Source organism: Pan troglodytes, chromosome 19 (assembly GCF_028858775.2).
Source record: "Pan troglodytes isolate AG18354 chromosome 19, NHGRI_mPanTro3-v2.0_pri, whole genome shotgun sequence".
NCBI lineage: Eukaryota > Metazoa > Chordata > Mammalia > Primates > Hominidae > Pan > Pan troglodytes.
In genome coordinates, this window is record NC_072417.2 from 80,023,781 (window position 1) to 80,037,603 (window position 13,823).

Genomic DNA, 13,823 nt, shown 5'->3' on the forward strand with positions numbered 1-13,823 from the left:
CACCCAAAAAGGGCCACCCTGTGAGCCGAGAAGGAAGAGATGACACAACCCAGGAGAGATGTAGAGGCTGGAGCCTCGGGGACCAGCCTGGGGGCCAGGCGGGTGCACAGGACCGTTGGAGGGTGGTCGATCCCGGGCTTTCTGTGTTCTCTGCCGTTATCTGCACACCCATGAGCTCCTAATGATCCCCTATAAATCAACCTATTCATTCTTTTTTACTCACACACTTATTTTGCAAATGAAAACATAACTGGAAAGTCATCACCTGCTGTTAATAGAAGGCAAAACCAAACACAGTGCCCTGAAAAACAGAACGACCAGGTCCAGCAGGATTCCTCGTCCTCTTCAGGCCGTTCTCGCTTTGTTTCAAAGGACACTTTACGGGCAATAATGACACTGACCTCGAGCAGAGCTTTGCTCTGGACCCAGTTTTGGGGATGGAAAGAGAATTGAAAAGGAAGTAATGTTCTCGTGGAGGGATCAGAGTTGGGTAAGGCCAGACCTGGGAACCACCTAAAATCTTCCTATGGCTTGGGGGATGCCGTGGGGTTTGTGGCTAAAACGCTTGCCTAAGAGGTGGACTCCACAGGCCCTGGACTGGGTCCCCGGGATGTCACTAGACAGAATCCTAGCCCCTCAGATCCCAGGATGAGAACCTACTCACTGCCCTGCCGGTAACAGGCTTACCCCGTGGGAGCCCGGGACAGCCGTGCAGCCCGCAGCTCCTGGTCTCCTCCCCTGGCCTGGGCTGCCCTTTCCCATCAGCCCAGAGCAGGCAGATCCCCACCCCCGGGGCCCTGCTGCCCACCTCTCGCCCTCTCCCAACTCAGGCACCCTGAGCTGCTACTCACAGAGGCCTCAATCTACCATCCAGAGCCTTCTCTCCTTGCCGCCCTGCCCCGCCGCACTGGGGTATTTCTGGCTCCCAGAGGGGCAGAAAACCCTGAAACCCGAGCAGAAGCTGTCCTCGGTGCCACGCCTGGAGATGGGCATTAATAGCAGCCTCCCTCAGGCCCCTGACGCGTCTGGGCAGCTGCTCAGCATGTCGCGCGTCCCTCGGCCCCAGGGCCAGCCCACTCTGGCTCAGCCAGGCACACTAAACTTAGTGGCCACTCCCAGCTCGACAACCACTGCCACCCCCCAAGCTCGGCTTGTCACCTGCCCTAGGAGACGCAGCCGCCGGACCCTGCCCAGGGCACCCACGCCTCGGCGACCACCATGTCCCAGACCAAAATGCTGAAGGTCCGCGTGACCCTCTTCTGCATCCTGGCAGGCATCGTGCTGGCCATGACAGCCGTGGTAACCGACCACTGGGCTGTGCTGAGCCCCCACATGGAGCACCACAACACTACCTGCGAGGCGGCCCACTTCGGCCTCTGGCGGATTTGTACCAAGCGCATCCCCATGGACGACAGCAAGACCTGCGGGCCCATCACCCTGCCCGGGGGTAACGTACCCACCCTCCGTCCCAATCCCCACCTCCTGCTCTTCCCCGTCATCTCCCTGGCAAAGTTGCCCATGCGAAGGAAGGCAGGTTTCTCTGCCTAGAAATAGGGCAGCCGCCCAGCCTTTTCTGCCCAGGGAAGAAGATATGAATTGCATGTGCGGTGCTGGTGGCTGGGGCTGGGTTGTAAGACGAGGGCGTTTGTCCCAGCTATTTCTGTCTGGCTGGACCTTGGGGCTTTTTGCCCAGAGCAGAGAGCTGGGCAGGCTCAAGAAAGGAACTGCAGCTCTACCAGCCCAGGGACTTCTGGGCCCCACCTGGTCACTCTCTCCCTGCAAAGAAAAGCTAGGTGGCTCTGTGTCCTCAGGCTAGGGGGACCCATGGGGCTGGCAGTTTGTTCCTGGCCTCAAGGCAGGAGAGGAGAGAGGACAGGCGATGGAATTTGCAGGGTCCTGTGCAGAATGAAAATGCAGGGATCCTTGCTCCAAATTACCAAGGATTTCAAGGCAGTGACAGCAGCACATGAAACCACACATGGGCCCTTGTGGGCCCCGGGCCTGGAGCAGCTGCACAGGTTGAATGTCTGTGAAGCAGGACATGGCTGTAGGTGAGCCACCTGCCCCCACCTTCTTTTTTTTTTTTTTTTTTTTTTGAGACAACTCTGTCGCTCAGGCTGGAGTGCAGTGGCACGATCTTGGCTCCCTGCAACTTCTGCCTCCTGGACTCAAGCGATTCTCCTGCCTCAGCTTCCTCAGTAGCTGGGATTACAGGCATGCACCACCACACCCATCTAATTTTTGTACTTTCAGTAGAGACGGGGTTTCACCATGTTGGTCAGGCTGGTCTCGAACTCCTGACCTCAGGTGATCCACCTGCCTTGGCCTCCCAGAGTGCTGGGATTACAGACGTGAGCCACCATGCCCGACCTCCACCTGTCCTTTTGTCAGGACTTCAGTCCTCTATGCATCCTGTCTTAGCTCAGACCCTGTCAGAGTTACAAAGCATTTCCTCACCCTGTAATTTAAGCGTATTCCTCGATTTCCTACCGTGTGACCGAACCACACGTTGAAGGTAAGGTCCTTTTCAGGAGTACCTGGTAGTCGCGTGACTAGCCTCTATTCTGCAAATACAGAGGCTTCTGGATTCTTAGCAAATACAGCACTTTAGAGGAAAGAGTGCTCATGGAGACCAGGCGGCCAGGGATCTAATCGCCATTGCCCACTACCCTCAAATGACCATCCAGGGAGGACAAGCTCATCTCAGCCTCTGCTTCTTCCTCTATAAAATATGGGACTGACTCTCAGCAACGTGAGATCCCTTCCCGGGCTTACAGACGCCCATCCACAGTGGCAGTGGAGCGGAGTGATGTCAGTGTGATGTCCCACCTGGTTTTCAGGATTATTTCCTCTTTTATCAGACTAGGTGTTCCTTGAAACCTGTCCTTCAAGGACACTAGGGCTGACTCCCCAAAGATCTTGCAGTCTGCTTGTGAGGCAAAGAGCCCAGACCCCATCCTCCCTTGTCTCTGCTCCCTCTTCCTTCCCTCCTGCTTGCTCCAGAGATCCCCTCCCTTGTTCCGCCCCACTGGACGCCCAGAAGACTCGTAAGTGCCCAGCTGTTGTAGAAACACCAAGTCCCAGGGCTGAGAGTGACAGGTGTGGCCATGTGCTTGCAGGGTATCGCATAGCCCGGATGCCCATGCCCCTTGGCCACTGCTGAGCACACCCATAAACAGGAACAGCCTCCAGCCAACTCCCCTGGGCAGGGCAGGGCAGGGCAGGGCAGGGCAAGGCAGCTTCTTCAGGGACCACACATGGGGACGTGCTGTTACAGTCCTGTTCACCCGTCCTTGGAACCATCTGCCTTTTAAAGTCAGAGCAGAAGACTGGGCAGTGAGCAGAATCCACACAAGGAAGAGACAGGCTGGTGAGAGGTGACTGGACCAATTGCAGGGGGCCAACAGGCATTGCTTGGCCTTGAGCCTGACAGGATCTACCTCTTTGCCTTCTTAGCCTAACCAGCTATGAACCATACCTCCCACACTTGTGACACTGAGCACTACCTTTCCTCCAGTAATCTTCCAAAGTATGTTCCTGCCTTTTTCCCTCTCTTTTCTCTGCAAATGGACATCTTTCTCCTTCCCCATCTGCCCTTCTTGTGCTCCCTGGGACCACTCTTCTCTGGAGGGAGGAAGTGGGTTCATATGTGGCCCATCACCTATTATTAACAACAATAATAATAATGGCACATACATGTAGCCCTGTGTGCCAAATATTGTTGTAAACGCTTTACATATATTAACTTTGAAAGACATCAGGAAAAAAAAATGGTAGAAAAAGAACCTCCAAAAATAATCTTCTCCATAAAAGTAATGAGAAGGCTGGCAGAAATGGTCAGAATCAACATTTTCAGAACTCTGGAAATTAACCAAAGTCTTGCAGCAATCCAGCAAGAAAAATGGGTGAATCTCAGGAGGACCAGTGAGTTCTGTGGTGTTTTAACTTGCCTTATTCCTGTTTCCCTTTCCCAGCTCTGTGGTAACCTTGCAAACCAACATTCTGTAATCACAGTGAAAATCAGCATCCCAGTAGCCTCTGGAGGGGAGAGAATGGGGTTGGATCCAAGGCCCATTCCCAGAGAGTTGTCATTATTTGACCTGTCTGGTGATTCCCTGAAAACCCCCACTTGAGAAGCTGTTTCTGTTTGACCTGACTCTGAGCTCATCCAGTGCAAATAGTCTTTCTCCCTGGGGATGTTTGTTGAAAATAATTAGAGATGACTGATTAACATCATGGCTGTCTGAGGCAGTAGATAACAGTTAGGGAGAACAACAGGCTAACCAAAAAACTGGAGACTGAAATGTCCATAAGTTGCTTTGAAAAGCTCCAACATATTCCTGGGAATCTAGGAGGCCACATGCATGCACAATGCTATATGCATACTCAGGAAAGACCTGAGAAGGCCCTAAGCACTCTCTGCCTTATCTTGAGGCTCTGTTCAAGCAGGAAGTGGAGGCTAAGGCAGAGATGTGGGTGGCTTAGCTGAGCGTGAAAGTCATATGCACAGAGCCCCTCAGTAAAGACTGGGAGAGGCATTGTTGCCAAGCATTTTAGGAAATTTATAATTGGTCACTAAGCTAATTGAACAGGGATCTCAGTGGTCACACATGACAAAAAACACATACTTTACCATCTTAGTTCAAAAAAGTCACTAAACAAACAACGGGAACAAATCTTCAAGAAGGGGGAACAACTGATTTCCAGAGTTGCCACATTATATTGTTTAAAAAATACTGGCTGGGTGTGGTGGCTCACTCCTGTATTCCCAGCACTTTTGGAGGCCAAGTGAGAGGACTGCTTGAGGCCAGGGGTTTGAGATCAACCTGGGCAATATAGCAAGACCCTGTCCCTACCAAAAAAAAAAAACAAAAAAAAACAAAAAAAAAAAAACCCACAAAATATCCAGGAGTGGTGGCATGTGCCTGTAATTCTAGCTACTCCCAAGGCTTAGGTGAGGGAATTGTTTGATCCCAGGAGTTAGAGACTACAGTGAACTATGATCATGCCACTGCACTCCAGCCTGGGTGACAGAGCAAGACTCTGTCTCTAAATAAATAAATACATACATAAATAATACAAGACACGCAAAGAACTAAAATGATATGGGGCATACATGGGACAGGGAGAAGTCAATAGATCCATAAGGAAGCCAGATATTGGACTTACTAGACAAAAACTTTAAATCTGCTATAGTAAATATATCCAAAGAAAAAACAATCAAAACCATTAAAGATGAAAATGATGCCTTATGAAATAGAAACTATCAATTAAGACACAGAAATTATTTTTAAGGACAAAATAGAAATTCTGGAGTTGAAAAGTACAATAACTAAAATGAGAAATTCACTAGAGGGGCTCAATGGCATATCTGAGCAGGCAAAAGAATCAGTGACCTTTAAGATAAGTCAGTTGAGATTAGCCAGTCTGAGGAACAGGCAGATAAAAAGAATAAAGAAAAATGACGAGAGCCTCGGAGACTTATGGGACACCATCAAGTTTATGTAAAGGGAGTCCCAGAAGGAGAGGGAAAGAGAGAAAGGAGCAAAAAAGGTATGTGAAAAATAATGTCCAAAAGCTTCCCAAATTGGATGAAAAACGTTAAAAATCGACAAATTTATGAAGCTCAATGAACTCCAGGTAGAATAAACTCTAAGGGATCCACATCTAGACACATGATAATCAAACTGTTGAAAGATAGAGACAGAGAATCTTAAAAACGGAAAGAAGCAACTCACCACATATGAGGAATCCTTAATAAGATGAACAGCCAATTTTTCCCCAAATCTATGGAGGCCAGAAGGTGGTGGGATGACATACATATATTAGCTCGCCTAATCCTCACAGAAACCTCCGTGAAGGCCATGCTATTATCATCATCCCAATCTTACAGATAAAGAAAATCAACCACTGAGAGGTTGAGATATTTGACAAGGTAACACAGGTGATGAGCAGAGCAGCCAGGACTCACACTCAGACCCTAACATTCACTGTTTTAGTCAATACATTAACTACTTTACAACAACCCAGTGAGTGGGTTCTTATTCTACAGGTGGTTCTCATTCTACAGGTGGGTCTCATTCTACAGGTGGTTCCTATTCTACAGGTGGGTCTCATTCTACAGGTGGTTCTCATTCTACAGGTAGGTCTCATTCTACAGGTAGGAACAGGGAGGCTGAGCATAGCCTTCCCCAGGCTAACCAGCTAACAAATAGAGGTTCTCCACCCAAGTCTTGAATCCAGAGCCTCCTTTCCCTCCAGTTCCTTCTCACACCCTCTACTGTGCATGAAAACACAGCTCCTAAAAGCTCTGACCCAAGTGAACACAAGGAGTCCAGCTTTTGACATGGCATAGTTTGAGGGCAGCTGGACCAGAAGCTGGTGCAGTGGAGCAGACTTCTCAAGGTCCCACTTAGTCTTAAAATGTTGGAGGCTCAGTGGGCAAGAGTTGTCTAATTTTTCCAAATTAGACAGTCTTAGACTCCAAACAGTCTTAGAAGGACTTCCATGTACAAGATCAACATCTAAGACCAATTCCAATGCCTCCAGAATGAGAGTAGGAGCCTCTCCCAAAGGAGAGACTATGTGTTCTGAAAGTCCAAATGAACCCGCAAAGAGGCCATCCCCTGCCCTTGGGCTGGGTGAAGTGCTGCTTCTTTCAGGCTCTGCCTCTTTAGGGCAAGGAGGCAGGTTGCCCCAGGGCCCACTTTGCCTAGTGCCCCATTTTCCCTACTGGTCCATCTTCTCTCAGTGTGGGAACTGGGATTGTATAAAAAAGCATGATACTGCTGACCCCAGGAATTTCATGGGCTCACTTCACCACCCACAGAAGTCCATGCCAGAGGCCTAGGCCAGAGCCAGGCTTCTCCCATGGAAGAGCAGTGCTCTGAAGCTCTAGGGTCAGGTCTTGGAGATTTCCAGCCCATTTTATAAAATTCTTCAATCAGAGATGTGGAAGGAGACACAGCCCAGAGAAACCACTGTTGGGAGCTGATAGAACTTCTTTTACCAAAAGGCTAAAAACAACACTGACATCAATGCAAGTTAGGGGCTTCCTTGCACCCCTAAAGTACCAGTTTCTTTGGTTTTGGACAAATCCACAAAGTATCTTTGAATATATGAAAGTCTCCATGGACGGTCACTTGGCACACTGATACATTCTCAGTGATAACCCAAGGCATCCACTAATCCTGCCAGCTGTTCCAACTATCAAAGAAAGATCCCTATTAACTCAAGTTCAGCTTGGAGCTAAATGTGGCTTCTGCTCTAATTCTTTGAAACTGGCACACTACACATGGTTCTGCACAGTTACTGATGCCCTTAACCAGAACACTGGGTTAGCCACACTATTCCATCCCCCAGTCAAGTCTGAGAGCTGAGTTCACCATATTTTTAATAAATAACCCATTTAATATTTTTAAACCGCTGAGTCTTACAGAAATAAGGAGATTAAAATCAGCATAAGCCATTTGCAGAGACAAAGGAGAATGGCACGACCTCGGAGTTCCTAACACCCCAGATCATCATCCTGGCATTGGAATCTTTGCTGACTTAGTCGGAAGCAAAGCTGCAATCCCTGAGCTTTGTGTAAGTGTGATGGAAGCCAGGGCAGCGGGGCAGAGAGGGGCATCCCAGAGGCAGAGGCAGGAAGACGGAGAGTCTGCACAGGACCGTCACGGTCCCTCTCCTCTTGACCCATGACTAAGATGGGTCCACCTCGGATGTCCTTCCTCTTTACGTTGCCCTGGATGCTCAGTTTCCCAAATAATATCCACCTAGACCCAGGAACAGGGCAGGGAGGGAAGGGGCTCATAGTAGGGTCTGTCCATCTGAACAGGACCCTGCACCCTCTTGAGTAACACGGGCAGATGCCTGGCCTGATTTGTCCTAAATGAGGCCTGGGTCTGACGTGCCCCCACCCCTACAGGGGCCATCAGAGACCATGAAAGGGTTTATGGTCTCCAATGGGCAGCCACATAGCCCAGGAGTGGATGTTTCTCCCAGGTTCAGGGCAGGAGACACCGGTCTTTTTCACATGCTAAGCCCAAGAAAGGGGACAGAGTCGGCCCATCAGTCCTCAGGCCCCCAGTTCAGCCATGTAAGAGTGAAGCTGAGGCTTCCTGATACCCTGAGAAGGAATCCTACCCACTGGAGGCCCCCTCCCTCCATTTGAGGACACTTCATGGAGAAGAGGGAGGAGGAACACTGTAGCTGGACCACCAGAAGAAAAGCATCCCCCCCAGAAGCTCACAACCTGGCTCCTGCAGACACGTAGCCTACCCCTGTGTCTGAGTTAAGATCATTTCTATCCAAGCAGCCAGCAGCCAGGCAGAGCCTGGCGTTTATCTGGTGGGGATTTGGTGAGCCAAATGCTACCTGTGTGAGAGTCACCTCAGCAACCCACCAGGTGCAAACAGCTGTGCCCCAGCAAGGCACTCCATGGCCCTCATCTCAGGGCCCTCCGCTGGGAAGGATTTTAACTTATGGCTTTTGAGCAGTCAGGGAGGCAGCTGACCGTGAAATACACTTGAATTCAGTCAGTTCTGACAACTGAAATCGGCCCTTCAAGAATGAAACAGAAACAGAAATGTTTCTTTGTCCAGAGGGAGACACATGGAGACTTATGACATAGCATGGGCCATTTTGAAGCAGTGATTCGAGAGATCTACAGCCAATAATCTAACAAATAGAAGAGATCTGCATTATGCTTTAAAATAGCACCGGATGCCCAGAGAGAATAGCAGAGCACCAATTCTGACATCACCACCAGCAGTCAGACACCCCAGGTAACACGGTTCAAAAGGAAAGTGATTTAAATATAGAAGCACACAGAGAAGGCTGTTTATGCCAGGAACGGGTACTGCTGCTAAACCAGATCCCATCTCCTGGGGTCATTTCCTTCCTCAACCTCAGGAGAGGCAGCAGCCCTGGCTCTGGGGGGAAGGAGGGGAATGGTATGAGACCACAGGCTTAAGGTGCAAGAAGAATGATTTAGGTCCAGTTAAAGAAAGCCTTCATCCCAAAGAAAAGCCTTGGTATCACTGCAGGTACATTTCCAGAAAGAACTAGGCATCAACCGCCTTATGAGCATCTAAATGAAGCCTGGAAGTGAAGAAATGAATTGACAAACTAGACACCATCTCAACTAGAGAAAGAGATGTTTTTCTATTTAAGGGTCACGGACCCACAGGAAAAGAAATCAATGAAGGGCCTCCACAAATAAAAAGCAAACTAATTTAGTTTTGGAAGGAAACATAATATAAAATAACCCATTCATCCACTTCCTAAATCAAGAGCAAAGAAGATAAACTGTATTTAGCAAGAAATAAGACTGTGCTTTTTTTTTTTTTTTTTTTTTTTTTGAGATGGAGTCCCACTCTGTCACCCAGGCTGGAGTGCAGTGACACGACCTCAGCTCACTACAACCTCTGCCTCCTGGGTTGAAGCAATTCTCCTGCCTCAGCCTTCTAAAGTGCTGGGATTACAGGTGTGAGCCACCGCGCCCGGCCTGTGCTTTGATTTTATAGTATACCTAGCTATGAGAGAGAGACTGAAAGAGAAAAATGGAAGTGAAATTATATTTTAAATCGGCATGAATTTCCTTGTGCTGAGCCCCTCCCCTCTCCCTCATCAAATTCAGATTTGCGTTCCTACTGCCCACAGACTTTCCATAGCTTTTATGACAATTATCAGGTGGGCCAAGCAGCTTTGTGGGGGCAGGTCTCATCTGGGCTGTCTCGCAAAGACCAGGGACCCAGTGAAACCACATGATGGTCACATTCAGCCCTCGTAGGGGTTCCATCTGCATCCAGGCCATCCCAATGGCCACTCGGAAAAAGCCCTTTGCAGGGCATTTTAAGGGGCCTGGAGCAGGGTTCCCATCCTGGCTGCACATCAGGATCTCCCAGAAAGCTTTTGAAAAACGCTGTTTCCCAGGTCCCACCAATGAACCAAGGTGTGCCTGGATTCTGATGAGAAACACAGTCCCAGTTTTGGGGTTGATCCAGGGTTTCTCAACCTTGACACTCTTGATATTTTGGCCTGGATCATTCCATGTTGGGAGGACCTGTCCTGTGTGTCTTGGGATGTTCAGCAACGTCTGTGGCCTCCACCGGCTGGGTGCCAGGTGTACCCCTCTCACCACCACCATAACCCCAGGCATCGCCAAGTGTCCCCTGGGGGGGCAGAATCGGCCCCAACAGAGACTGCTGTTTGGTTCTTTGTTGATTGTGCACCCTGCACACCCTGAAAAATGGCTTGAGCCTGGGCCTCGGTTACCCTGTCTGCCTAATGGGGTGCAGAACCCACAGGCCGTCTGCCCTGCAGACTCATCCAGCCTCAGCTCCCTGAAGACCTCCCAGCCCTCCAGGCAACCTCATTATCCCACTGAGATGTTGTTCTAAGGGTCAAAGACAGATGTTTCAGCCCAGATTAAGGATCTGGGGAGAAGAGAGGCTGCCAGAGCCCCCTGCATGCCGAGCAGAATGACACCACGCTCTCTGCCAGGCCTCTGTCCTTGCTACGGGTTGCTCCCCTCAACTCACAGTCTGTCTCCTCCTTTGCAGAGAAGAACTGTTCCTACTTCAGGCATTTTAACCCCGGCGAGAGCTCGGAGATCTTCGAATTCACCACTCAGAAGGGTGAGCCTGGGTGGAAAGGGGTCTGGGGTGACAAGAGGGGACTTCTGTGTCGTGCACCACTGGGCCAGAAAGTCATTGGCAAAAGCACTGACTTCCTCACGCCTGATGAGAAGAAGCCCGTGGTGCATTTGAACAACAGTCTTGTCACCTCCCTGCTCCGGAGGCCCCAGGCAGCCGCCTTCCATCTCCAGGGCCCAGAGCTTCCACACCTCAGGGCCAGGGAGCATTTGCAGAAGCAGCACCTCCTGGTAGGCCCCTACACAAGGGCAGCTGTTGTGACGGGAGCTGTGGATGTGGAACAAGTGCTCAGAAGCCCCGTGGTGGCTCTTGGTGGCATGTGATAGTTAGAGTCTGCAGGGACAGTCTGAGTCCCTCCCTGGCCTAGAAATCCCTCCCTGAGTACCAGGAGGGTGCGGTGGGCTCTGGGAGCTTTTCAGGATCCGCAGAGCTCAGACGCACACCCATTGTCGGGAGTACAGACCCGTGCCTGCCTGCGCCCAGACAGCTGCACACAGGGTGAGTGGGCAGACACACAGACACACACTGACACACACAGACACACACAACACAGATACACACACACAATGACACACACAAGACACAGACGCACAGAGACACTGACACACACGCATGATGACACACAAAATGACACACAGTGACACACACAGACACACACTGACACACACGTACAATGACACAGACACAGAGACACACACTGACACACACGTACAATGACACAGACACAGAGACACACACTGACACATACGCATGACACACAATGACACACACAGACACTGACACACACACAGATACATACAATGACACACACAAGACACAGACACAGAGACACACACTTGACACACACACAATGACACACACAGACACTGACACACACACTGTGGTGCATGGTGTGGTCCCTAACCAGCCACGACGAGAGCTCCCGGGCTGAGGCCGCATGCTGGGTGTCCCTTGTGTTTGCAGAGTACAGCATCTCGGCAGCCGCCATCGCCATCTTCAGCCTTGGCTTCATCATCCTGGGCAGCCTCTGTGTCCTCCTGTCCCTCGGGAAGAAGAGGGACTATCTGCTGCGACCCGCGTCCATGTTCTATGCCTTTGCAGGTAGACTGGGGGCTCTGCCTGAGCGCCGGGGCCGGGGGACCATGTCGCGGGGGATTCTCCGCTCCACCCTCATGCCCACCGCGAGATTTGGGTGAGGGGCATTTCCCAGGCTCCATCCCCATCCAGGGGCAAACCTGGCCAGGCCGTCAGTGACTCCAGGTGGGTTGGAGGGAGACAGAGCTTGGCGGTTTGTCCATTCCTCTCCACAACTCAACCCTCAAGGCCCCAAAGAAACTGCCCAGAGAATGATTAACAAAAGAAGGAAAGAAACGTGGTCACCTTTCTTTCTTTTTCTTGGGGGATGAGGAAGAGGGTCTCGCTCTGTCATCCAGGCTGGAGTGCAGTGGCACGATCACAGCTCACTGCAGCCTCGAACTCCTGGGTTCAAGGGTTCCTCCCGGGTTCAAGGGTTCCTCCCGCCCCAGCCTCCTAGTAGCTGGGACTACAGACATGCACCACCACACCTGGCTAGTTTTTCATTTTATTTTAATTTTTTGTAGAGACGGAGGGCTCATCACTATGTTGCCCAGGCTGGTCTCAAACTCCTGGCCTCAAGCGATCCTCCTGCCTCAGCCTCCCAAAGTGCTGGGATTACAGGTGTGAGCCACCACACCTGGCCACATGGTTGCCCTTCTGAGGGATGATGCAGGAATAGGGTGGTGGGTGGACAAATGGATCCTTGTGCAGGTTCCCAGCTAGAACCTGCCTTGAGGCAGCTTTTCCCCCAAGGCAAGGTCACCGCCTCCTCCATGCACACAGGCTGGGGTGGGGCTGGTGGCTACGGCAGACGCCCCTCGGTCCCTGAGCGTGCCTGGCTCTGCCCCTAGGTCTCTGCATCCTCGTCTCGGTGGAGGTCATGCGGCAGTCGGTGAAGCGCATGATTGACAGTGAGGACACCGTCTGGATCGAGTACTATTACTCCTGGTCCTTTGCCTGCGCCTGTGCCGCCTTCGTCCTCCTCTTTCTCGGCGGTCTCGCCCTCCTGCTGTTCTCCCTGCCTCGAATGCCCCGGAACCCATGGGAGTCCTGCATGGATGCTGAGCCCGAGCACTAGCCCTCCTGCGGCCCTAGCGACCCTCAGGCTTCTTCCCCAGGAAGCGGGGTCTTGGCCTGGAACCTTCCAGAGAGGAGGCGGGAGCAATTTTAGCTCCACCCTGCTCCCATCTGCCCCCCTGCAACAGTCGCGGGCTGCTTCCTCTCTTTGAGCTCCTCTGGGCTCCTGCAGGCTCCCCTGGGAATAGAGCAAGACGTGAGTCCCAACCTGGCCACAGTTGGGGGAGGCAGAGCCAGCAGGTGGACTGGTGTTTGCAGGGGCCCAACTTCCCCTGGAGCTCAGAGGTGTCCCCACTGTACCAGCCTCTGATAAGCTGCCTCCAGTTGTCCTTTATGAACATTGCAGGGACAACCTGTGTTTGCCAGCTGGGTGTTCCATGTAAATAGCCAGCCTGTCTCTTTCTCGGTGGTAAAACACACCCTCTCTGGTGAGCCCAGCGTCCCCTCCTTGGCTTCCAGGAGCCCTGGGAAGCATTTTTAACTGGGTAGAATCTGACTGTGGCTTGAAATAAAAAGCTCTCAGAAAACTCATGCTTTCCTGGCGCCTTGCATAGAAATCGCTCGGATTCCCAGTCACATCAGGGGCTCCCCTGACGCCGAATGAGAAGGGAAGGCAGGTCACCCGGCTATGTTGAGGTCTTTTGTGGGGACAAGAGGGCAACGCACGTGGCTTAGAGGCTCTGAATTCCAACTCGTATCTCTAGGCCCTGAGATTGTTTTCGGGAGAAACTAGAAACCCTCTGATGAAGCAAGGGTGTTAAAAATAGGAGGGGTTATTTCTAGAGCCTGGCATGCAACGCACCTGGTGCCAACACAGCGCTAAAGCAGCCAGCCAGTGTCTGATTTCTGATGTTGGATTTTTCTTGTGAAGAACATCAGGAAGCAGGGCTTAGCAATTAGACACTTAGGGCCACATGAAGAGCCATGATTTGCACTCTTCTGCCTTCCAAAACCCCGCAGTACTTGCCCAGGCTTCCGAAGTGGAGTTCAGACATGATCGGCAGATGGGAT

At 51.2% G+C, this 13,823-nt stretch overlaps 1 protein-coding gene across 1 annotated transcript; it reads left to right on the forward strand.

Moving 5' to 3' along the window:
- Positions 1-1,052: 1,052 nt before the first annotated feature.
- On the forward strand, positions 1,053-13,339 carry CACNG1 (calcium voltage-gated channel auxiliary subunit gamma 1). Its single transcript, XM_001163880.5, has 4 exons — positions 1,053-1,447; positions 10,566-10,640; positions 11,622-11,759; positions 12,587-13,339. The coding sequence occupies exons 1-4, from the start codon at positions 1,219-1,221 to the stop codon at positions 12,811-12,813; spliced, it is 669 nt and encodes a 222-aa protein (XP_001163880.1). The 5' UTR covers positions 1,053-1,218; the 3' UTR covers positions 12,814-13,339.
- The last annotated feature ends 484 nt before the right edge of the window (positions 13,340-13,823 follow it).